Source organism: Myodes glareolus, chromosome 13 (assembly GCF_982192425.1).
Source record: "Myodes glareolus chromosome 13, mMyoGla1.1, whole genome shotgun sequence".
Lineage (NCBI taxonomy): Eukaryota > Metazoa > Chordata > Mammalia > Rodentia > Cricetidae > Myodes > Myodes glareolus.
The window spans coordinates 13,879,840-13,903,606 of record NC_142038.1 but is presented as its reverse complement, the minus strand read 5'-3'; the positions used below and the strand labels follow the sequence as shown (position 1 = coordinate 13,903,606).

At 48.3% G+C, this 23,767-nt stretch overlaps 1 protein-coding gene across 2 annotated transcripts in view; it reads left to right on the top strand.

Annotated features, from left to right (window-relative positions):
* Myo5b (myosin VB) overlaps positions 1-23,767 on the top strand; it is a 279,116-nt gene that overhangs the window by 219,454 nt on the left and 35,895 nt on the right. Inside the window, exons 18-26 of one of the 2 annotated variants that reach the window (XM_048419435.3) lie at positions 888-999; positions 2,776-2,987; positions 4,779-4,935; positions 5,289-5,528; positions 11,524-11,757; positions 18,887-18,971; positions 20,111-20,259; positions 21,306-21,425; positions 22,385-22,522. In XM_048419435.3, coding sequence (XP_048275392.3) covers positions 888-999; positions 2,776-2,987; positions 4,779-4,935; positions 5,289-5,528; positions 11,524-11,757; positions 18,887-18,971; positions 20,111-20,259; positions 21,306-21,425; positions 22,385-22,522 — 1,447 coding nt within the window. The remainder of the gene's footprint in view (positions 1-887; positions 1,000-2,775; positions 2,988-4,778; positions 4,936-5,288; positions 5,529-11,523; positions 11,758-18,886; positions 18,972-20,110; positions 20,260-21,305; positions 21,426-22,384; positions 22,523-23,767) is intronic. The other variant, XM_048419437.3, reaches the window with a different exon arrangement.

Below are 23,767 nucleotides of genomic sequence, written 5' to 3'. Positions count from 1 at the left end.
AACATAGTCAATAACTCCACCTGTATGGGCAGTGAGTTAGGAGGCTCTTCAGTTATGTGGGGATGGGGGGCATCTTTTCAGAGAGCCAAAATTACCCCCAATTAAGGGGAAAATAATAAAAAGAGAAACCAACACCATAGCTTCTTAAGCCATTGGTAGCAGCATCCCACCGGATGTGGGAGTTACGGGGCAGCTTGACTCTATGTCCATTTAACAGAATATCTGTAGTAGGTTCACCCCTGGAGTCTATGAGCTCCCAAACCTTAAGTTCTAGGCTGGATTCCAGTAATGGGCATGCATTTCCTTTGGTAGAGCAGTCCTAAATCCAATCAGTTGTTTACCCTATTAACAATGATGCCACTACTGTGACCATGGGCACATCATAGTTCTTTGATATCAGTAAATGTTTAGTTTGTATACCTATTTTACACACCTGTGTCCTGGGGATCAGTAAAAACTTACCAGGTGAAAAGGAGTCTGGCGTGGAAATGTCTACGATGACCTGTTCTTCTCTCTTCCAAATTAAGGGCAGAGATAGAAGAGATCATAGTGGGGACACAAAGATCAGTATGAGTTCTCAAAGATGAAAACCCAACCGCATAGACAGAGCTGTGTCTAGATAAGGTGCCCAAATTCTTCAGTGGTGGCAGCAGAAGGGAGAGCTTCATACATGTGAACAGATGGACACCCTCACTCTATGGGTGGTACCTCCCTAACACTCAATTTACCCAACTCAAACTTCAAGAGTCCTGATACACTGGAATTCCTTGAAGGGTATGGAAAGAACAAAGCTCCCCCGGGACTGATCTGAGGCTCAGTACAGTACCCTTGACTCCATGAGACAGCATCCGAGATCACCTTCTGATCCACCTTGGTTTTTCCCCCAGGTGGACCTACCATGACTTCTTCAACCGGTATCGAGTATTGATGAAGAAGAGAGAGCTCGCCAACACCGACAAGAAGAGCATCTGCAAGTCTGTGCTGGAGAGTCTCATCAAGGTGATTCGGCTCTAGGAGGGCATGGACTAAAAGCCCCAGTGGTGGAGGGTGGGGGTTACCTACAGCTTTGACCACATTCCCACAAAACCACCTAAGACATCAAGTCATTGCCTGCAGCAGTGACTGGGAAAAAGGAGTCCTCTCCCCTACCTAGAGCACCCCCTGATTTTCCACATGTCAGCAAGCACAGAGAGCAGGTCACTAGGGTGTGTATGGAGGCGACCCCTGGAGACTGCTACTGCTGCTGCTGCTGTCTCAGCTTCTCCGAGTTCTTGGAGCTGATGTGCCCAGTGGAGATCTGAACTGTAGTCAGCCTCAGCTTGTTATAAATAAAACAGCAGATTCTCAGGCCTTTGAAAAATTGTTTTAAATGGAACAATCCTAAAACTACATTTGAGGCTGAGAAATTGTAAGAGCAGAGCCATGAGGGGCAAATCCCTAAATATTTCAGTAGTTCTAGAGAGTTCCAGAGTTATAACAGAGTGTAATAATCTGTGTCTCCATAAAATGCTAAATTGTAGAAAATACCTTTCAGAACATGATAAAATTATATTAAACATGCTTTTGTAAACTAGCAAGCTAAGACAGTGCTGAGATGGTGGTGGGGTGGTTGGCTAAGCTGTGCTTGAAAGATGGGACTCTGGTTAACTATGATGTTGCTGTGGTCCATCCATCATTGCTGTACATGTCTTGACATCTCATTTTTCATGGGTTAGGAAAATGTGTTTCAAGCCAGCTAAGTTCAGTTCATATTTAGCACCGGGAGTTCCTTTCCTTTGGTGTCAGGGCTGTTCTCGTGGTGTGTATCCCACGTCTGTGAGTCGCTTCCATGACCACATAACTGCCTCCACTATGTCCAGAGCCATAGTTCACCCTTACCTGGATCCCTCCAAGGCTATAAGCAGAACCTCCCATTCACAGATGAGGGAAATGAAGAGCAAGAAGTGGCTGTAAATTCCTAGGGTTTCACAGGCATCACGGTGCACAGTGCCTCCTGATCTGGGGTGATTGCTTAGGGCTGCTGTGCACAGTCGTCCATCTGGAGGTAGACTGCTCCCTTGTGCTTCAAGACTTCCCCTGAAGACATTATATTCCTTCCTCAGTTTCCCCATTCCTTGGGCCATGTCTTCCAGATACAACATTCCCACTGAGTAGGGCTTTGGCTAAGCCACAGGGGGCCTTCTATGGCTGCCCCCTTTGGCTCACACAGATCTTTTCCTACCTCCACAGATGTAGCTGCCTAGACCTCAGCCCATAAACCATGAGCCCTTTGATGGAGGGAAGGTCACATATCAGACATCCTGTATATCAGATATTTACATTACAATCTATAACAAAAGCAAAATTATAGTCATGAAGTAATAATGAAAGTAATTTTATGGTTGGGGGTCACTGTAATGTGAATAACTACATTAAAGGGTCACAGCATTAGGAAGACCGAGAACCACTGACCTAGACCGTCCTTTCCGAACATTGCCTGTTTGTTTCTTGCTAACACTCCCCGTTCCTTAAAAGAGAATCCCTTGCTTACTTTTCTACCTGCCCTTTCCATGGTGTTGGATTTGTAAGGGCAGGTTTCTTTTTAATGGCCACACCCTGGATCCATGCCTGTCTTCTCATGAAGACTCAAGTCTGTTTAATGAATGCTGAAAATATGGGTGTGGCTACTAGGGCAGGGGGCACATGCAATCTTGCAAGTAGTTCTGCTCGGAAGGAAAGACAAGTGTGCTTTGCACAGTTCTCTAACCAGTTGGTCTTCCTCCCAACTTCATAAAGGATCCAGACAAGTTCCAGTTTGGCCGCACCAAGATCTTCTTCCGGGCAGGCCAGGTGGCCTACTTGGAGAAGCTACGGGCAGACAAGTTCCGGGAAGCCACCATCATGATCCAGAAGACAGTCAGGGGCTGGCTGCAGAAGCTGAAGTATCGTAGGCTGAAGGCAGCTACCTTAACCCTGCAGAGGTTCTACAGAGGACACCTGGCTCGCAGGTGAACCATTTGGGGGGTACACCGGGGTCAGGAGGAAGGGGAGGGCCTCTTTGTCTGGAATTGCAGTGTGCCTCTTGGGCCCATCTGCTTCTTCAATTGCTCCTAGTGCCTGTGTGCATCCCTGCAATGCCCTTTTTGCTTCGGGAAGCAGCTCTAGTTCATGTGTCTCCTGATACCCAGTCTATCCCCCGTCTACCTACACTAACCTAGTCCCATGTGATTTGGGTGCAAGTCAACCATTTCTCCTTTGCCGGAACCCCAAAGTAAGCCAATATCTTTTAGGAAGAGAGATGGATCCGATGAACTTGCATGTAAGTTCCATTATTCATACTAGAATTTCAAAAGCCCTTGGATGTTGGCTGGAGCTGGAAGGTCTGGGGAAGCCTTCCTATGACTTACCTGCAATGAGACAGCATAGAGAGGACATGTCTCATCCAGCCACAGCAGCTACCTTGCCCGAGAACCGGGACACCAACCAGCCTCTTCCCTACCCAGTGCCACGCAGAGGGGACCACTGTCACCACTCCTCCTAACTGATGGCACTGGGCTGATGAACAATAGGAGGGTAGAGGCCACGGAGACATGTGTGAGAGCCCTGGCTCCCAGTGAGATGCAAGATGTCCCCTCCTCCTCAGGTTGTCAGATTGAGCCCCAGCCTGCCTCGCAGCAACGCTCTCTCCTTTTTGCCTTGGAAGATGATGGAAATTGCCATGAAATCTTGTGTCTCAGAGACAGTTCCTCAGGTGGCTGCTCAGCCATCTCCACTAGAGAAAGAGAAACACAGACCCCAACCCTAAGCTCAGTATGGGCCTCTCTTGTGCGGTAAAGATGAAGGTGCTGTTCTTGCTCATGCGCTCGCTACGGGCTGCTTATTTACACACAGCCAGAGATGGCTCTCATCATCATTGTCGTCATTGTCCCCCTGTCTTGTTAAGACATCTCCAGTGCAGAAGCTGTGGAGATACAAGGACAGTTGGATCACCCCGAGTAGCTCTGCACCGTCCCTGCCCACTAATTCCATCATTATCTCTTGTTCCTCACTGGAGAGAGCACCAACTCAGGCTTCCTGGTAGTGATCCTGCAACAGCATGCTACACTCTCCCTGCAGGGATCATGTGACCCAGGGGTAGACAGGCCTGTGTAAAGAAACAACAGAGAGATAGACTAGGGGACCCCTGAACCTCAGCACGTAGGTGCTTGGTGGCCCCAGAAGGTACTTCCTTTCCCAGGGCCGTGCTAACTGATCTCTTAGTTCCTCCCCAGCACTGGGGATTCTAACCCTCTCTCTGAACCCTTGCAATGAACTTGACAGGTTCTCCAGAAGGGTAGGACTACCTGCTCTCCAGGTAGGACTCCAGGTGGGTGGAGTGCAGAAGTGAGAAAGTGGGAAGTTTGGGGGAAATGAGAAAACCAGGAGGAATCACTGCTGACCTGGGGGGGTTCTTTTCATTCAGCAAATACTTGTCCTGGTCCTGAACTAGACACAAAAATGCCGGATGTTTGAACTACCTCTGAGCTTATGAAGTCACAGGGGGACAGACAGCAATGTGACCCCTTAAAAATGGGAGATGCTAGGCTGTAGAGATGGCTCAGCAAGTAAGAGCACTGGCTGCTGTTCCAGAAGACCCAGGCCCAATTCCTAGCATCCATGGTAGCTCATACCTATCTGTAACTCCAGTCTAGGTGGGGGCCCAACTAGGGCCATGGAAGGAAGGGCTTACGTCATGAATAGCTCAGCTGGCCAGGCCCCCTTCCCTGGTACAACCTGTGCTCTTCCACCACTATGCCCAGGCTGGCTGAGCACCTGCGGAGAACCCGTGCAGCCATAGTGTTCCAGAAGCAGTACCGGATGCAGAGGGCCCGCCAGGCCTACCGGAGAGTCTGCAGGGCTGTGGTCGTCATCCAGTCCTTCACACGAGCCATGTTTGTGCGAAGAAACTACTGCCAGGTGAGTGGCTGCCGTGCACACCTCACTTCATCTTCCAGCTCCCTCTGCCAGGGCCACTGCCTCTTTCTAATGGAATAATCATCCAGCTTCCCCAAACATTAATCTCTTAGACTGGTTTCCTGTCTAGTAAAATACGGGTAGAAAGAGTTTGGCAGCTGCTTCCCTGTGGACACATGATCTACAGAACCTAGCTAAAATTTTCCATCAAAATCTTCAGGTGTCATGGGCCATAAGTATTCTGTCTCCTAAACCCAAGGCCCAGCCCAGCTTTCACCTCAGGGTGGTTGCAGAAACTGCAACTCTTCCCACCCTGCAGAGCAAACCCACAGCCTGTGTGTGCCTGCCCTCACCAGGTCCTCAAGGAGCATAAAGCCACTGTCATCCAGAAGTATGCCCGGGGCTGGATGGCACGTAGACATTTCCAGAGGCAGCGGGATGCAGCCGTCGTCATCCAGTGTGCCTTCCGGAGGCTCAAGGCCAAGCAGGAGCTGAAGGCCCTGAAGATCGAGGCCCGCTCTGCAGAGCATCTGAAACGTCTCAATGTGGGCATGGAGAACAAAGTCGTCCAGCTTCAGCGGAAGATTGATGACCAGGTGAGACTCCTACCCGGGTGTGGAGGCTTGTGGGATACTGGGATGTGCTTGAGAAGGACCCTAAGCTTTCTCAGGGAGCTTTAGGTAGCAGAGACCTCAGGGAGTATTGCCCAGTTAGCAAAAATAGTTATTGACTGTAGCGCACAGAACAGTGTTCTTCTCCAACAAAGATGCCAAGCCCTAATCCCCAGGGTCTGTAAATGTGTTCCCTCACATCCAAAAGAAGCTTTTCAAGAGTGCATAAATTAAAGATGTCTAGATGGGAAGATGACCCTGACTACCCTGGTAAACTCCATGGGACCATAGGGTGCTCACAAGGGAAAAGCTCTCGACAGAATCAAATGGCAGATTTGATGAGCTACAGAGATCAGGCCATCATTAGGAGCTGCCAATAACAGTGGGAGGTTCTCCCCTGAAGTGTCCTAAGAACCACAGTCCTGCTGGCCACATTTAGACTTCTGCACTCCAGACTGTAATAAAATAGTTTATGCTGTTGTGAGCCACCCACTTTGTCGTATTCTCTATAGCAACAATAGGAAAATGATAGATTAATCCAGAGTTCTGTGGCCCCACAACTGCAGAGGCCATGTGATACTGTAAAGCAATGACTGGTTGGTACTTACTAAGGTTTCCTGTGAACCCACATTGTGCTTCCCTATTTGTGTCTGACGGTCCCCATGAGGTAAATGCTAGCTTCCTATCTGGTGTGACATTGGTGTTGCATTGTTTTAGCTTTTAACTCTGTCTGCCCTGGCCACCTTCACACATCAACCAATTAGATAAGCAAAGAGTTAATAATAAATCCCTCTTTGAGTGGAGTTCCAGACGAGGATCTGAGGCAAACATAGGATGCTGGCTCCTTCTTCGGGGTCATATTGACTCAGGGTAGAGTACAAGTTGAAAATAGGTTCACACCACTCAGGTGACCCAAGTGTCTGCTCCCCTGCACCCCAGAAGACCTTCGTTCAGTGTCTGATTATGTCAGATATTCTGTTAGGTTCCAGATAGGAGGACGCATGGCCCAGGCTGGACATGGTTATTACAGAGATAAACATTCGTACAGTGGAGATTTTGAGGCTTCCCGTAGCCTCAGGGCAGGACAATACGAGAGTCATTTTGCTCTTGATTCTTTTTCTTAAAGATAGACTCTTATATAGTCCCAGATGAGTCTGAAGCTCTGTTTATATCACTGTGATTTTTTTTGATCACTCTAAAGCCTATCGTAGGTGTTTTATGTTCATTCACATATGATCCATACAGTAAATGATCCTCCCATGATTTTGTGAGTCATTCTGAAAGATGGCAGATTGGGGGCATCAACTATCTTACTATCTTAACAGAGGAACGAAGTGTTAAGATCTGAACTGCACCCAGGTCTCACCCACCAGCTAGCATGAGGAAGGTGCTGGTTTCTTGGTTCCATCCATCACCGATGAGCCAGCCCTGGTCTTTGTTACTGAGTTAGGCTTCCTGAGAGGAAAAGAGATTTGTCGGAACAGGGCTCTGGCTGTGTCAAAGTAACCTCAGGACCAGACTTCCAAACAAGGAGAGAACGGATGTGAGGTGCACATGGCGTGGATGTGGGGAAAAGAAAAGCTTCACAGTGAGGCCCCCAGGCATGGCAGTGGAGGTCCCCTGACCTTCCTGTACCTGTTCTGTAGTAGGGAGTTGTACCTTCTCAGAGCCTCGGAACAGGAAAATAGGTGTCTTTTTTTAGATAGACTTTCACATAGTTCAGGCTAGCCTGCAACTCCTTTTATAGCTCTGATCTTTCTGCCTCTACCTCCCAAGTGCTGGAATCACAGGGCTGGTCTACCAGTCTCAGTTTTATGGTACACTGGGGCTCAACCCTGGAATTCATGCTGCAAGGCAAGCATTCTGCCAGCTGAGCCACACTCCCAGTAAAATGAACCATTTTTTGACTGAGCTAGTCATCCGACACATGAGCCCCAGTGTAGAGAGAGCTGACAGGGAACACTTTGCTTTCCTATTCTGGGTGGAGACCAGGCTTGTAGGAAGAGCTGGTACCGTGTGTTTGTGCGCGCGCACACACACACACACACACACACACACACACACACACACACACACACACTGGGAGTTACCTCACCACAAAGATTCTTGCAATGATTTTCCCTCTTCCCACACCAGAGTGCTAACTTGATGGTATGGAAAGATAGCCCTTCCAGTACAAGCTGGGGATGCTCAGTCCCTACCTGGTCAGCCTGTGTTGACACAGCAAGCCAGGGAGCCAGTGACTAGGGAAGAGTTATGCCAAAACAACAAGCACCACAGTGTCCTCTGCGTCTGTCAGGACTGCCAGGGCCAGTGACCATTTCTCAGTCTCCTAGGCACAATGTGGCCAGAAGGACAAGGGGACTGAAGCCACTGTCCCCACCAGGAGGAACCTGTGTGCCACAGGCCACCCTGACCCTGGTTTCAGATAGTGCTCAGCACCAGCCTTGCTGGTGTGTAAAGTCAACTCCAAGGGATAAAAATAACATAGTATTTTACACCCCCACAAACTTGAACATCAGAGAGAAGTAGATTTGGAAGGCCTATTTTTAAAGGAAGTTTTTTGCCTTAAACTTCCTGCTTGGCAAACATCTGTGAGCAACAACAGATGTTGTCACCCAGGGCAAGGCTTCCTGTATGCGGCAGGTGATCAGGGGACACATGAGATCTTTCTCACACTGTTCCCTATGTGACTGTCATGCCAGGCACTATTCCCACACATTAACTCATTGATCTTCACCACACCTATGGGCTAAGTATTTACTGTTACCCGCATGTTAATCTTGAATATACCAAGGTAAGCAACGTACCGAAAGTCACACCGCCAGTGGGCAGCCTGGCTGGGACTGAAACATGGCAGGCTGCTTTCAGGCAGGTTTTGTCGTCTGGCTGGGCTCCTAGATCACTCCCATCGGGAGGTCCTTGGAACGTGTGGGAAATGCCCTTCAGTACAAACAGAGATCCTAAGGTAGGTTTGGGGTCCTGCTCATGAAAGTATCCAGTCCTCGGGGCTGGTGAACAATGTGTAACACCCATGTGGGAGAGGCATGAGCACACATGAGCACACACATGAGCACACACATGAGTACATACATGAGTACCGTGAGCACTGGAGAGCTCTTGGTGGGCAGACCGGCTATTGGGAAATGAACTGGGTGTCTTTTTCCCTCTGACTCCAGGAGCTAATCTAGACAGCTGCCCTCTTGACGGTCTTTAAGCCAGAAGAAAAAGATCTACATAGCCAGGGATACCAGAGACAACGCGTCCCAAGTCACTTGTCAGAACAGCATGACACAGGAGGTGGTGTCCTAGTCACAGGAGACAGGAGACTGCTGGGAGTATTCCCACCACCATGGGAAGGAAACCGAAAGGCAAAACCAGGGGATAGGAACACCCCAAGTACATGCCTTAAGGCTGAGGACCCCAACTTCAAAAAAAACAAAACAAAACAAAACAAAAACTCCATTTAACACTGAGCATGTGAGGACTCAACAGGACAGGATCACATGAGAGTCCCTCAGGGAGAAACAGGGCGATGAGGAGCATGGAGCTGTCCCTGGTGCTAACACACTTCTCTTCTGGGTTTTTGGCCTCAGAACTCACATGCCACCTCCTTCACAGTGTTCTTCAGCAGGAGAAGCAGGGATCATCCCGGCAGTGTCTCTAGTATTAGCCTCTGTTATGACATGGCTCAGCCAAAATGATAGATAGATAGCTCTGCCAGTATGACAAAATGACATGGCCAGATATTACAGCTTCTTGTAATCGAACTCAAGATTCTTAGGTCCTTGTGACCATAAGGTTGTGTTTAAATATTTTTATCTGGAAAAAAATGTAGCCCAAATCAATAGTTCAGTGAGTGGCCTTTAAATCATTTTGATTCAAGATAGTTCATAGCCACTCAGTAAATGTTACATTGGTTCATATTTTATGATTCCCAAGGGTATCCTCATATGTTAGAAAAACAGTCTGCTGTAAGTTGCAGCTTTGGGGCCTTTCTGTGCCCCAGTTTCCCAGCTGTGAACTATGTGGGGGCTATCTGTCTCCCTCACTGAGGGTGGTGTTTGGTAAGCATAAATGAGGTGCAGTGATAGCATCTGCAGTAGGCAGTGACCTCACCACGAAGACTCTTGCAATGATTTTCCCTCTTCCCACACCAGCCCACGTCTGACTGGGAACCACAGTGAGTCTGATTGTGTGGGTCTTACGCCTAAGACCCAAAACATACAGCTACAGGACGCCAGGTGTGGGGGCTGTTGGAGCGACCAGGGTGATAGGGACAAGTGGGAGTGGGAACTGGCAGACACAGAAGCCTCTGAGCAGCAGCCAGAGGGACTCCATACAGAACACAGGCCCTGAGGCTCACCAACAGTTACCAAGCAATGACAATGTGACACACACCAGATAAGACCTTACCTTTGTTCCCTCCCTTCTAAGATAGAAATCTCTCCTGCCCCTAGTTTATATGGGAAGAAGTGAACCACAGAAGAGTGGGTGCCTGTCTCAGATACCCAGGGGGCCATGGACAAGATGAGTTCAGGAATAGGTCTGTCATCTGCAGACACCTTCTTCCCTGGTGTTTGAGTCTGGTCTCTGTAGCATCAGGATCAGGGAAGCTGGGCCTTCCACACCCATCAGCATTCCGAAGTGGCATATTTGACCATAGCAGGGTGAGATGTGCCTGCATCCCCTGCCTCCACCACCTGTGCTAATCCCTTCATACTCCAGTCAGCTCTCTTTAAGGACCTCAGCCACCTCTCTACCCTTGTTGGTCTGGTGCAGGCAGACCAGCGGGAGTTGGCAACTGATCTGAGCTAACTCACATCTCAGAGCAAAGATGAATACAAAGAGTAGCTAGCCAAGCATGCCCTCTGCCTCCAGTGTAGACCCAGAACCTGGTGAGCAATTCAAACAGGTATTGAGCTTTCTAAATTGATGCTGTGTAATTGGATTTTTCTAGATTCTCCAGGTGAGGCTGGCAACAAGACAGGTGTAGGGAGGAGAAGGCTGTACCTAGAGATCACAGAGAGTGTGGGGAATCTTGTACGCAAGGAATGCACAGCTTGCATACGCAAACCCTGCACTTGATCCATGTGCTGCTATGTAGATGCCAGCAGCTTTTCTTTGAGAGTTCATGTGAGCTTTAATTCCTCTGTGAATTACTCAGTTCCTGATGTCCTGGGTAAATGGCATCTTAGCCGATGGCTCTGTGCTGCTTGGAGTTCTGTGGCGCACACACAGCAATGAAGAGCGATCAATGCACGCTGCTTGTCTGCTGACTCAGGGCTCTCCTTCCTCTGCTCCTCCTCTCCCCACTGGCCACTCTGCCTCACACCCTCTCAATTCTCCCAGCCCGTCATTTACACTGAGCTTGATCCTGGAAGCAGGTTCTCGGGGTCTGATGCACACACAAGTTGACTGCTGATTGGGTACACGCCCTATGGGTGGGTGTTGTCGGACGTCAGTCTCTCCAGTGAGAGTTGTGTGGTGTGAGCCATGTTGACAGGTGGCAAGAGAAATCCTGGGGCCCCTTGGAGGGCCTCTTTGAAAGAGGGGGATGCTGAAGGGGTCCTTTGTCTCAGAGGAGGGGATTAGGTTACAGCTCTTTGTGCCAGTAAGTTCAAGACCAGGAGGGCTTGATGTGAAAGGCTGGGGAACCCTAAAGGACCAAGACTGCAGAGCCAGGAAGCTGGCTCCACTAGTCCCGCACCCAGCCAACCTACTCTGTGAGTACTCACGTGTTTCCCTGCACTGTTTCAATGTCAGTGCTGTTGTTTGTGCTCCATCTACTTCTGGGTTCACAATGGAGGTTTAAAGTGTTAGGGAGACGGCAGAAGAAGGTCAGGGCATGCATGCAATGATTCTGCAAGTTCATTCTGCCCGAGAAACCCCTTTCTGGGGGCCTTCACAATCTTCCATGACACAATAGCCATCTCTTTTTCTTTATCCCCTCCTCCCCATCTGCCGATGCTCTCTACAGAACAAAGAGTTCAAGACTCTGTCGGAGCAGTTGTCTGTGGTCACCTCCACACATGCCATGGAGGTGGAGAAGCTGAAGAGGGAGCTGGCGCATTACCAGCAGAACCAGGAGGCCGACACCAGCCTGCAGCTGCAGGAGGAGGTGCAGAACCTGCGCACTGAGCTCCAAAGGGCTCAGTCGGAGCGGAAGGTCCTAGAAGATGCCCACAGCAGGGAGAATAACGAGCTGAGAAAGGTATGCATGGACTCGGGGAGCAGGGTTGCTGAAGGGTTGGTGTGTAGGCTTCATGCTGGGAAATTGTGCTGATTTCCAGGGCTTGTGTCCCCACCCCAGACAAGCCACTCTTCTTCACTTCGTAAATGTCTGTGCTTCTGGGTCAAACAACAAATGTCTACTCCCCAAGCAAGTGTTGATTGAGCCGCTGCTCAACACTGTGACATCCTTCGGGAGAGTAAATGGTTGTCTGTCTTCGCTCATCTTTCTTAAAGCCTTGAGGCAGCTCCAGGTCAACCCTATAGATCTAGTCCTTAGTGCGAGAGATGACAGGTGTTCCGGCAGCCTGTAGCTATCACTCGCTCCAAGAAATCCATGTATTTCAGGGAGTCTGCTCTGCTGGCTGTAATCTGACTTTCCTGCTCTGGTCCGTAAGGCCTTCTCCCAGTCCATAAAACGAGACTTCCTGGGGTTGCTTCCACTGTCCCAGATGTTCAGCTACAAAGAAGCTCTGGACTAGGAAAGTCCCACACTGCAGGGCTGTCTGTGGTTGAGACCACCTGTGTTCTCTCCCCATCTTTATCATGACCCAGCTAGAGGGAAAATAGTGCATCATCCACACGTTTAGTATGGATGTCCATCATACAGAGTCACGTGAATTGAGAACCTGAGAAAGGAAAGAGTCGGTGTTGGTTAGTACTGGAAGAATAGCTCTGATATTGGGATAGACAATGCTGGCACCCCTGGAGCAGAAACAGAAATACTGACCCTAATGCCTATGCTCTATTGTCAAGTGTGCAAGAACTCCAATTGGTCATAGTGCACATGTGTAGGTGTGTTTGTATATACATAAACACACATCGACTCATGGCCTTGATTGTTATGCCCAGATTTGTGAAGTCTCCAAAAAACCAACAAGGAGACTGAGTCCCATATGTAAAAGCAAAGAGCCTTTATTTTATACAAGTTTGCAAACTCAGTCTCTCCGCATGTCCAACCTATTGGAATAATCGGAGAGCCCCGAACTCAGTTAGAGTTGGGTTTTTATAGTAGTAAAGGAGAGGGTAAGGGATTTCTAAGGTTCGGGACCCCTTATTGGTTGACATTTGTCTAGGGCTGTCCTGGTGAATGTGTGCTGGCAAGTGATCCTATCTACAATAGTTGGAATGTTAGGAATTTCCTTTGGATGGTCTGTTCCTGGGTGGTGCCTGGGTAATCTCAGTTTGTGGTCCTTTTGCAACCAGGTATTGCCTCAGGGTAAACTGCTGAGACTCAGGTCTCCATTGAGCCTATCATGGCCAGGTCCTACACTGGCAGATGATGATGGTTGGAAGTTAAGAAGTTCCTTTGGGTGGTCTGTTCCTATTAAGCTTATCATGACTGAGCCCTACACTGATCGTCTCTAAGGCTGCTTCTGAACTGGTATCAGCCAGCACATGCCATTCTGTATGTTTCTCTAAACTGAGTAGAGGACTTCAATCCTGCTCTGCAGTCCCTGGCCCTTCCACTGCCCTGCTTCTTCCTCATAGCTGAGAATTAGGGACTCTCATTTCTCTTCCCTGCTTCCCACAAAAGTTTTGAATTGCTGCCTCAGAACACCTAAAATAGCTGGGTTTCCATCCAAAGGTAGATAGGGTTTATTGCATGAAAACTTCTTTGGCAAAGCCAAGCAGGGAAGCCAAGCCCATCCTGCTGTCCTTTAGAAATGGCTGTTGCCTAGGAGCCTGATGGCCTAGAGACTGAAGACAACTGGAGTTTGGAGCTGGCAAGAAAAAAGTCCAGGGCACTACAGGGAATAGTTCGAGCAGACACCTGCTCCCCATCTTTTGAGATGTTATCTCACCATGTAGCCCTGGTTAGCCTAGAACTTATTATGTAGACCAGCATAGCCTCGAACTCACAGAAATCTACCTGCCTTTGCCTCTTGAGTGCTGGATTAAAAAAAAATGCACCAATATACCTAGCTAAGACCCTCTTCTCTAAATCCAAACAAATACAAGCCTATGTTAACAACAACCCTTAAAAGACGCTGGAATAAAATGATCCATTATGTGGGAAGATCTACTCTTTCTAGGAAATGGAAAAATGGGACGAGGGAAACAGACATTTTCCTTTCTCTAATGGTCTGTTGAACACTTTATTCCGTTGGTTGGAGAATGGTAAAGGGACAGCTGGCTCCTGTTTCTATTCTAGGATCTGCCTAGCTGGGGTTTAATATTTAGAAAGGGCAGCATTCAGCCTGAACAAATGCTGAATAAAAAGACAGTTGGTTTTCTTCAGGTCGTGTCCAGGGGCTTTCTCTGCCTTGAGTGAGATTGATGAGACCAGCAAAGCACAGAGACGGAGCCAGCGCTGGTAGATGTTTAATTAATAGGTTTGATGTTTCTGTCAGCAGAAACTGCAAGTGCTGTATTGGAACTGGCATCCTGAAACGCTTGGGGCTGCCACCTCCGATGGTTTTACCTAGTAGGTCACATTATTCTGCTGCCTTAGCCCTTAGGAGTCAGGAATTCATCTCTGTGTCCACAGAGCATGGAGCTGCTCCTGTCACACCCCAGCCTATCATTTTCTAAGGGAGACTTTACTTGGGCCTCTCCATAGAGCGGTCCTTCCTAAGGCTCTTAACCTTGTCCCTTTTGTTCCTTCTGTAAGCCTCAGCATCCCTCCCTGGCTGCCATCATGCAACTGTGCTGTTTTGTGTGGCTTTGTTACTCAGAAGGGAGGTGACTCCCTGGGCTGCCATTGTCATAGAGGCAATAGCTCTGTCTTAGTTAAGGATTCAGTTGCTGTGAAAAGACACCATGACCACAGCAGCTTTTATAAAGGAAAACATTAAATTTGACTGCCGACCAGTTTCAGAGGTTTGTTCCATTAGCATCATGGTAGGAAGCATGGTGGCATGCAGGCAGACATGGTGCTGGAGAAGGAGCTGAGACTTCTACATCTTGATCGACAGGCAGCAGAAGCAAACTGTGACTCTGGGAGTAACAAGCATAGGAGACCTCAAATCCCACCTCCACAGTGACACATTTCCTCCAACCAGGCCACACCTACTCCAAATAGTGCCATTCTCTTTGGGGGCCATTTTCCTTCAAACTATCGTGAGCTCCTGATTCAGAAGGTTACATAGAGCCTACCTTGGTACAAGGTTCAGTGGGAGGGGAAAAGTGATCTGTAGCCAACTACTTGACCCTGAGGCATCCTTGGCACTTCCCAGGTGTCTGATAGGTCCTAGGTTCTGTGTCCTTAGGCTGGTGCATAGGCTGTGTGTTCTTTCACCTTAGTCACGATCCATTGCCATGGACCAGCTCAGCCGGGGCATTGGGACTGACAGGACAGGGTCTCAGGAATAGGTGGGGACGGAGTTGGCGAATGACAGACACAAGACTCAAAGGAATTGCATCTGAATGTGTCTTTACTAGGCATGAGGCTCATCCTTTATACAGAAGATTGCTTAACAGCATGTATTGTTTTTTCACGTGGTACAGATTATTCTTAGAATCATTATATCAGATACATGAGAATAGAATTTCATCAGACAGATGTCCCTGGTGTGAGTCTGCGGTTGGTCATGCTACACATGGCTTGGCATTAGTTTTGATATAAATATTTATCTAGGCTATGAGTTTATGGCATTTTGAGCTAAGGGCAAGTGGTTGTGGTTAACAGTCACACAGTCTCCAGTCTTTTATATTTCTGCCATCTGTGCAGAAGAACAGCTTCTTTTCTTCTCTTTCTCCATATTTCTAACTCCTTTTCAAATCTTCCCCAAAACCAATCTTAAGACGTTACAGGCATTTATCTCTCTCTTCTATCCTTATCTCATTTTTGCTGAATCTGTCTTAATTGCTTAATTAAGTTTGCCTTTTGTTCTTTATTTACTAAGCACCAGATTAAACTTGAAAACCTTTTTCCCTTGAATATTATCCCATCTTCCTCCATTAGTATTATATACTCCTGTATGTGGGGCAAGGGCGCATCAGTAGACTCTGGGAACTTAAACATACTATCTTTCCTTCCAGGGGAAACCAGACTGTATTCCTTAGAACATAAGCAGGTAATGCTAAAAGTGCAAAGGCTCCAATACAGGAAACATGCACACGCGCGCGCGCGCACACACACACACACACACCCCTTCCCTGCGCTCACTCTTCCTTGAAGCTTGTGCCACATCTTACCTGAGAGATCACGCAGACTCCACAGGAGGTGGCATGACAGTCTGCCCCTGCTGGTTGGTTTCCTTGGATGATTCCAGTATATGGCCTTAGATCTGAGGTCTTGCTGAATGGAATCAGAGGCATCTGTCTGGAGAGAGTACAGGGCTCACATGTGTTGAGTCTTCCCAGTATTCAGCACAGGGATTCTTGGACCTGTTGTACGTGGAGTTGCATTTTGATTGGCTCAGGATTTGTGGCTTCATGAAAAGGCTGCAGTTATTAGAAAGGGCTTTAACTCATCTCTGTGGATGACAGGTCTTGCCACAGGATGATAGAAGTCATTGTCCTTCACTCCGCAGGTGTTTATTGAGTGCCATGTGTGTTAGAGACTATTCTACACAGTGGGATGAAAAGAATAATCAAATTCATTCTTAGGAAACAGAAGGTAGAGACAGGAGTCTATGATAACCCATCACGTGCTGTAAGAGAGAGCAGAGCAAACGGGACGGAGAGTGAGCTGTAGGGTTATGGGTCATGCGTGACGGTCACAGGTGCCTCTCTAAGAGGATGACAGAGTGTGCTGAGAGCGAGCCCTGAGGACTTCTGCAGTGGCTGAGCAGCCAGGAGGAGACGGGTAGGAAGGATTTGGCAGAGAGTTTGGGTCAGACCTGGAAGCACTCTGTGAGTTCAGGAACAGTTGTAGCTTGTGAAACTTCCAGGGATGGGCAACTGTCTTCAGCACTGAAGGCTTTGTGAGCTTGGAAATGAGCTAGAGCACATCCCCAAAACTATCCCGGAGATGCGAGTTTTAGCCATTAGTTCCAATTTGCTTAAGTATCCAAAGGATGTTAATTTCAACTTTTGTGTTAGGATTCCACTGCATAAATATTTAACATCACTGTTGCCACAGTGCGTGTGTACATGCATGCGTGCATGCGTGTGTGTGGTGTGTGTGTGTGTGTGTGTGTGTGTGTGTGTGTGTAGGTCAGAGGATAGAGGATAACTTTTAAGAGTCAGTTCTCTCCTACCTTCTGGAATTGAGCTCAGATAATTAGGCTTGGTGGCAGAGACCCTTCCCTCTGACACAGCATCTCACCCCTTTATTTTAAAATATTTTTAATGTATTCATTAAGTCCTCCTGCTACTATCTCTTTCCATCCCCTCCTGGTGCCCCACACTCTGAAACTTCATGTCCTCTTTTTTTCTTGTTTTTATTAACTCCTTGAGTCCAATTAGTACTGCCCATCTATAGATGGGTATGGGGACATCCAGTGGGGTATGGGCAACCTCCCAGGGGCCATGTTCTTCTTCCCTGAGTCCCCTGCTCCATTCGTGCTGGGATTTTGACTGCCCTCATCTTGTGTAGGTACCCACAGTTGCTGTAAGTTAATGTAAGTAATGGTCATGTCATGTCATTTTACAGCTCTCCTCACCATCTGCTAGCTTTTGTATTCTTTCCACCCATTCTTCCATGGTGTTCCCCGAGCCTTGAATAGACAGGGGCTGAGGTGTTGGATATGGGAGACCCATCCACAGCCAACACTGACAATTACTTAAACTTGGCATTGTGACTAGTTATAAATCTGCATCAACCACTACCCATGCAAAAAGAAGCTTCTCTGACCAAAGTTATGAGAATCAAAAATCTATGGGTATAAACCTAAGTATCTAGAAGGTAGTTTGACAACATGACCACTTTAGCTAAGCAGCAATAGTTCCCGCTCAGGGCCTTATTAGTCATGGATTTCTAATACCCCTTGAAATCCTTCCTGTGGAACAGACCTCAGAGCACATCAGAAAGCTTTGGTTACCCCAGTAACCTTCATGCCCTATCACATCTCTCCAGACAGGTCATCAGTTTTGCCAGCAAGAGTCTCTACCCTTTGAGTCATCTCACTGGCCACTGTATTTCAGTTGTTATTATTAAATAATATGTCACTGTATGGCCATGCCATTGGGCCATTAGTTGATTAGCATTTAGTTGTTTCTACTTTTTGAATACCATGAGTAATGTTGCTATAGTCACCTTTGTACAGGTTTTTATGGAGATTAGCTTTTGATTCCTCTTGGTACATAATTATAAGAGGGACTTTGGGGTCCCTTGGATATTATTTCATGCTTCATACTAACTAATGATTTCAAAGTCTTTTAGAACATTAATCTGAATTGTTACTTTGAAAACACAAATATTTCTATAATCATGACTTTTTTCTCTTCAGAAGTTCTAAAGTTTTTTTTTAATGTTGCCTCTTTTCTTTCTTTCTTTCTTTATTTGTTTATTTATTTATTTATTTATTTATTGTGGTCATAGTCACCTTTGGTTGAACCCATTTTCTTAAGCACAGCGTTTACGGATGACCCACCAATTTCCATCACCCCGTATTTCCTTTAGTCACGTTGTCAGGAGTCACACGCTGGGCTTAGATCTGGATGTTGGTACCAAATGTGTCTCCCTCTCTCAGAATCTGGAGCACTGGTCCAGTGAGGCAGGCAAGGGCAGGTGGGTCAAAGTCCAGAGATGATGTAACCATGGTGAGCTTCCCCAAGCTAGAGGGGTCAGCAAAAGCTAGAGGATGAGGGGGAGAGCTGTAAAATGACATGATGTGACCATTACTTACATTAACTTACGGCAACTGTGGGTACCTGCACATGACTCAGCTTTGATAGCTCATGATTCAGCAAGAGAGACAAGCATGGAGGGCGGTCTTTTCTATGTATTCCTCATTAAGGAAAGGGAGCTGAACAGAGACATGGCGGGGGATCCTGTGAGTCCTTGATGACCACATGCACTTTGACCAGCTCTGTCTTGCTGGGCTTGGATTTCTTCTCTCTGTACATATAATTTCCCTTCAGAATGAAAGCAGCTTTGGTTGAAGCCGTTTTCCTAGGTAGGGCATGAGAATTCCATCTCCTCTGGAGGAGCCTCCTCTTCTTCTGTCACACAAGGGAAGGTTTTTTGGTTTTGTTTTGTTTCACCTGTTGATCTCTTTCAGCGAGTTGCAGATCTGGAACAGGAAAATGCTCTCTTGAAGGATGAGAAAGAGCACCTCAACAACCAAATCCTGCGTCAGTCCAAAGGTAAGCTCCAAACCAGCTTTGCATCTCTCTCCCCAGTTTTCCTGGCCTGGCCGCCTGGATGATGCAGAGGAGGAAGGACTCAGTAAGGGGTAGCTGGAGAAAAGGACTGTGGATCTGAGCATCCTGCTGTGACATTCCTTTGAAGCATGACACTGTTTTGCACAGCTCTGGGACCTTGTAAAGGGTCCACCTGAAAATGGGCAGGAAAGACAGACCTGGAAGGGCTTGTGGGAGGGGTCAGCAGGGTATGCAGGTGAAGTGCTTAAGCTAGTGCTCAGCACAGTTGAGTGTGCACAGCTTTTACATTGGTCTTGCTCATCCTTATCACCTGTGTCTTCTACTGTATGGTTAATCAAATGTTGCTGAAGGACAGGACCTTTGATGAGACCCTGGATGAGCCTCTCTCTCTCTCAAGTGCTCACCAACTTCCAGGCTGCCACCCATTCCTGTGGCTTGCTTGTTTGGGGTGGGGGGGACAATAAAGTACATAAATCCAGTTCTCATCTGCTCAGTGTAACTAGATCTCCTCCTATCCTTAGGGTTCTTCCTCATCTCAGAGGGCAGCTGAGCATCATAATCTCAGAACCCCTCACCAGCCTAAGATCTTAGGACAATATAAGATGCTTTCAAATTGCCCTTTAAAAAAAAAAAACTTGCTTTCCACTATTATGGATACAAGCCTGACAAGAGAATAAAACCCATCTGGATCTCTTAGGTTCCTAGCCCACTTTTCTCTATATCACCTCTGGTCTCCACAGACCTGAAGGATCAGGATTGCGATGAGAGCTCAGAATGAAGCCTGGTTTTGCTGGAAATGCTGCCAGTAGTCCTTGTGACAGTTGTCACAAGAGAGGCAGGCTCATGGATTAGGTGGGGTGCTCTGCATTGAGAGTTTCTCTCTCCACCTCTCTGAGAGCAGGGTCACCTTTCTTCCTGTCAGAACCCTTGGTTTAGAACAGTGAACCCCTCCTCAACTCCACAGTAGGTGAGGAGAATGAGAGACTCATCCACAGCCTCTGGGATGAGCCTGTGTGGGCAGCCTCTTAGCAAGAGATTAGTCAGAATGCTCCTAGCAAGGCATGCGCATTGGAGGATCCCCCTCAGTTGCTGAAAGCCAGCTTCCCATGCCTGCTTTCCAGCTGAATTTTCCCAGAGCTCTGTGGAGGAGAGCCTCCTGATGAAGAAGGAGCTGGAGGAGGAGAGGTCCAGGTACCAGAACCTCGTGAAGGAATACTCCCGGCTGGAGCAGAGATATGAGAACCTGCGAGACGAGGTGATCATCCTAAAGGCAAGGGAGGCAGGCAGTTCTGCTGCCTGCTGGAAATGGCTTCCTTTTCTGCCCTTCTAGAGCTGGCTGTATAGCTCTTGCTGTCTGGCACTGCCCTGCTAAGCAAATATGCTTGTGTGCAAGGACCACCTATTCTTTCGTTCCTATGGGAACTCTTGTTGTTAGGCAGCTGCCAGCCAGTCGTCCCTTCCTGGGGATGTCCTTTCTCAACACGGAGGTTCTACTGAGATCTTAGGAGGTTAAGACTTGTTTTCCTCTTTGTGTATGTTGTCATCCTGCTTCTTGTTCTAGAGAAATCTAATGTCGAGAGAGTGGTGTGGTGGGCTATGACCTCAGTTGCATTGGCACAGATGGAGTGAGACCCCTGGAGCCTGACTGGGTCTCCTAATCTCTGAAAAAAAAAATACAAAACAATTTTGTGACATTTCAAGATGTGACATTCTTATTTACCCATATGAATACTCCCTCCCAACATACATATTCAACATCAGTAACTTAGTTGCATGGAAACCAGGAAAGCAATCTGAAAAGGAACTGAAATAGAAATCTAAAAATTCCACCAAGCTCGGTTTTCACTCTTAAAGACAAACCGACTGCCAAAAAATAAACTGAAAGTTCTTTCTCAGTGACTAGCACGGAAGGGGCACTCTATTTCTAATCACTACCGTTTCCGTGAGCAGAATGGGGTGGAGGAGAGGCTTTCAGGTAGGGTTGTAGCATTCCCTTCAAGAGCCTGGAGAAGGGTGCACTGTGTACATTCAGGGTGCACAGCTGCGAGTGAAGGGCTGCTCCCCCTCACTTTCTGGGTGCTATGGGTTGTAAAGCATTCAGAGACAAGGGAAGAGCCAGGCACATGGCTCTTTAGGAGAGCATTTGCCTAGTATGTAAGGGAATAGCTATTAATCCAGTGTTTCCAGGAGCAGTGCTGCCCAAGCTTGGTGACAAGCGAGGCAGTTGGCTGATGTCCAGGGCCTTCTGCTCCTTGAGAAGGTAGCCCTCATTAATACGAGCGGATTATGAATGGTCACTTTTTCCTCCTTGAGCAGCAAACTCCGGGCCACAGGAAGAACCCCTCAAATCAAAGTAGTTTAGAATCTGACTCCAATTACCCCTCCATTTCCACTTCTGAGATTGGAGACACCGAGGATGCCCTTCAGCAGGTGGAGGTAAGTCTGGGCACTGTTTGCAGCTATCCTGCCTGGGACGTGTTAATTGCCCGAGTGGAACTACCCACCAGAGATTCCTGCTCTGTTGGTGGTGGCTCAGAGGGCCCAGGGGATGGACACTGAGGACACTGGGTTGCAGTGGACTTACAGGCTGTGCAAGCCCCACAGTCAGATGTACAGCTCAGCATTTGTGGAGATACGGTTTCCATGAGGATATGAGCACTGCCATCCCCGAGGCTGTGCTCTCTAAGGCAGATCCGGAACTGGCCAAGCACAAAGTACTCATTACACGAGGTAGAAGATCATGCTGCCACACATGTACACAGCATAGTTAAAAACAGGCTACGTATGTGCTCAGACACATTACCCACTCATAAGCAGACACATGTTTGTACACATACATAACCCACATAGTAAAATCCAGACAGGAATCTGAAAGGATGGAAAAACACTGGGAAATGGGTGCACTAAGATCACGGGCGTCATGGCAAGGAGGGTGCTGGTTATTTCAAGTTGCAATCAGGTAGTTGTTGGTATCACATTTACAGTGACTGGTCACAGTGATCTCTCATCAGGAAGCACTGTGTCCTGAGATTTAGTTTCTCTCGTGTAATACCATTCTCCAGAAGTGAAGTCCCTTTTCGCTTCCAAAGAAAATGGCCATGCCTGTGTCCATGTGTTCTGAGGATGTGTGATTGGTCCCTTAAGCGGCTCACACCGGAGGAATGTACACGGCCGAGACAGAGATCTAATCTAGACGAGAATAAGCCTGCAGCACCAGCTTTCCTAGGAGAAGTGCTAGTGGTTTGGCACAGGCTTCGTGTTGGAGGCGAGGACTGGTGTTGGGGAGGAACAAAGAGACAGATGGCTGCTGCAGAGGTGGGCAGCGAGGCCTCGTGTGCTCCCAGAAGCATTTGTGCTGTGGAAACCGCCTTCTGTGCTCCCCTCTCCCCTTGCAGGAGATTGGTGTAGAGAAGGCAGCAATGGACATGGGCGTCTTCCTGAAGCTGCAGAAGAGAGTGCGGGAACTGGAGCAGGAGAGGAAGAAGCTGCAGGTGCAGCTAGAAAAGGAGCAACAGGACAGCAAGAAAGTGCAGGTGCGTGGCAGCCCTGTGAGCGAGCCCGTGGCAGCCCTGTGAGCGAGCCCGTGGCAGCCCTGTGAGCGAGCCCGTGGCAGCCCTGTGAGCCCGTGGCAGCCCTGTGAGCGAGCCCGTGGCAGCCCTGTGAGCGAGCCGGTGGCAGCCCTGTGAGCCCGTGGCAGCCCTGTGAGCGAGCCCGTGGCAGCCCTGTGAGCGAGCCCGTGGCAGCCCTGTGAGCGAGCCCGTGGCAGCCCTGTGAGCGAGCCCGTGGCAGCCCTGTGAGCGAGCCCGTGGCAGCCCTGTGAGCCCGTGGCAGCCCTGTGAGCGAGCCCGTGGCAGCCCGTGACGACAGCCTGTGTCTTTCTCGTGGGATTTAAGTGCAGCTCTGGGTCATGTCACTAGCAGATCTATTCTCAGGCCTACACTGAAAATCTTGGGATTTGACCCTCTCCCACATCCCTGACCCCCGCCACCTGGGTCCGAACTCTGCTTTCATGGCACCTTTCTTCCTTTTCTAGTCAGATGTGGTGCAGACACAGGAGTGGTTTACTGTCAGATTCCTGGGGATATTTATGTTGTTTGGTTTCTTTGCTTTGTTTTGCCTTAATAAGCAGTAAGTGAGGAGGTAAAGCTTGGTGGTGGATTTATCTTGGGTCAATAGATTCGGAGTGGGGAGTGAAAGAGTTAGGTACACAGATGACTCTTCCAGTGGCAAACAAAAGCTGTCTGGAGACAAACACAGCCCAAATACTGGACAGATGCTCTTTGGGCTGTACCCCCCACCAAAACTCATTGCCCATTGAAGATGTCTACTATGCGTACTGCATACCCACTGTGAGCCAGTTGCCTTCCTAGAAGGTCACAGAGGAAGCGGTGTCAATTCAGTCTGAGGTGCTTTGAATTACCTGGGAGATAGACCCATGAGTACACACCCCAAAACGTGAGAGCAGCATTAATATTCAGGTTCTACAGCTAGGTGCTGAGACAGAATACCACCAGATTAGCTGCTGACTCACAAAACATTCTTCTTCCAGCAGCCAGAAGTCAGTGGTGGAGGCTCTGATGTGACTGTCCCCTGAAGGCAGTGGGGAGGACTTAACCTCACGCCTCTCTCTTGGTTTCTGATGTTCTTGACTTGCAGCTGACTCCAGTCCCACCTCCATATTAGTACGGCCGTCTTGTCCGTGTGCTCCTCCTTCCTAGTGCATTAGAACTGACTGCATTTCATCCCCTAAGACCCTGTATCCAGATGAGGTCACATTC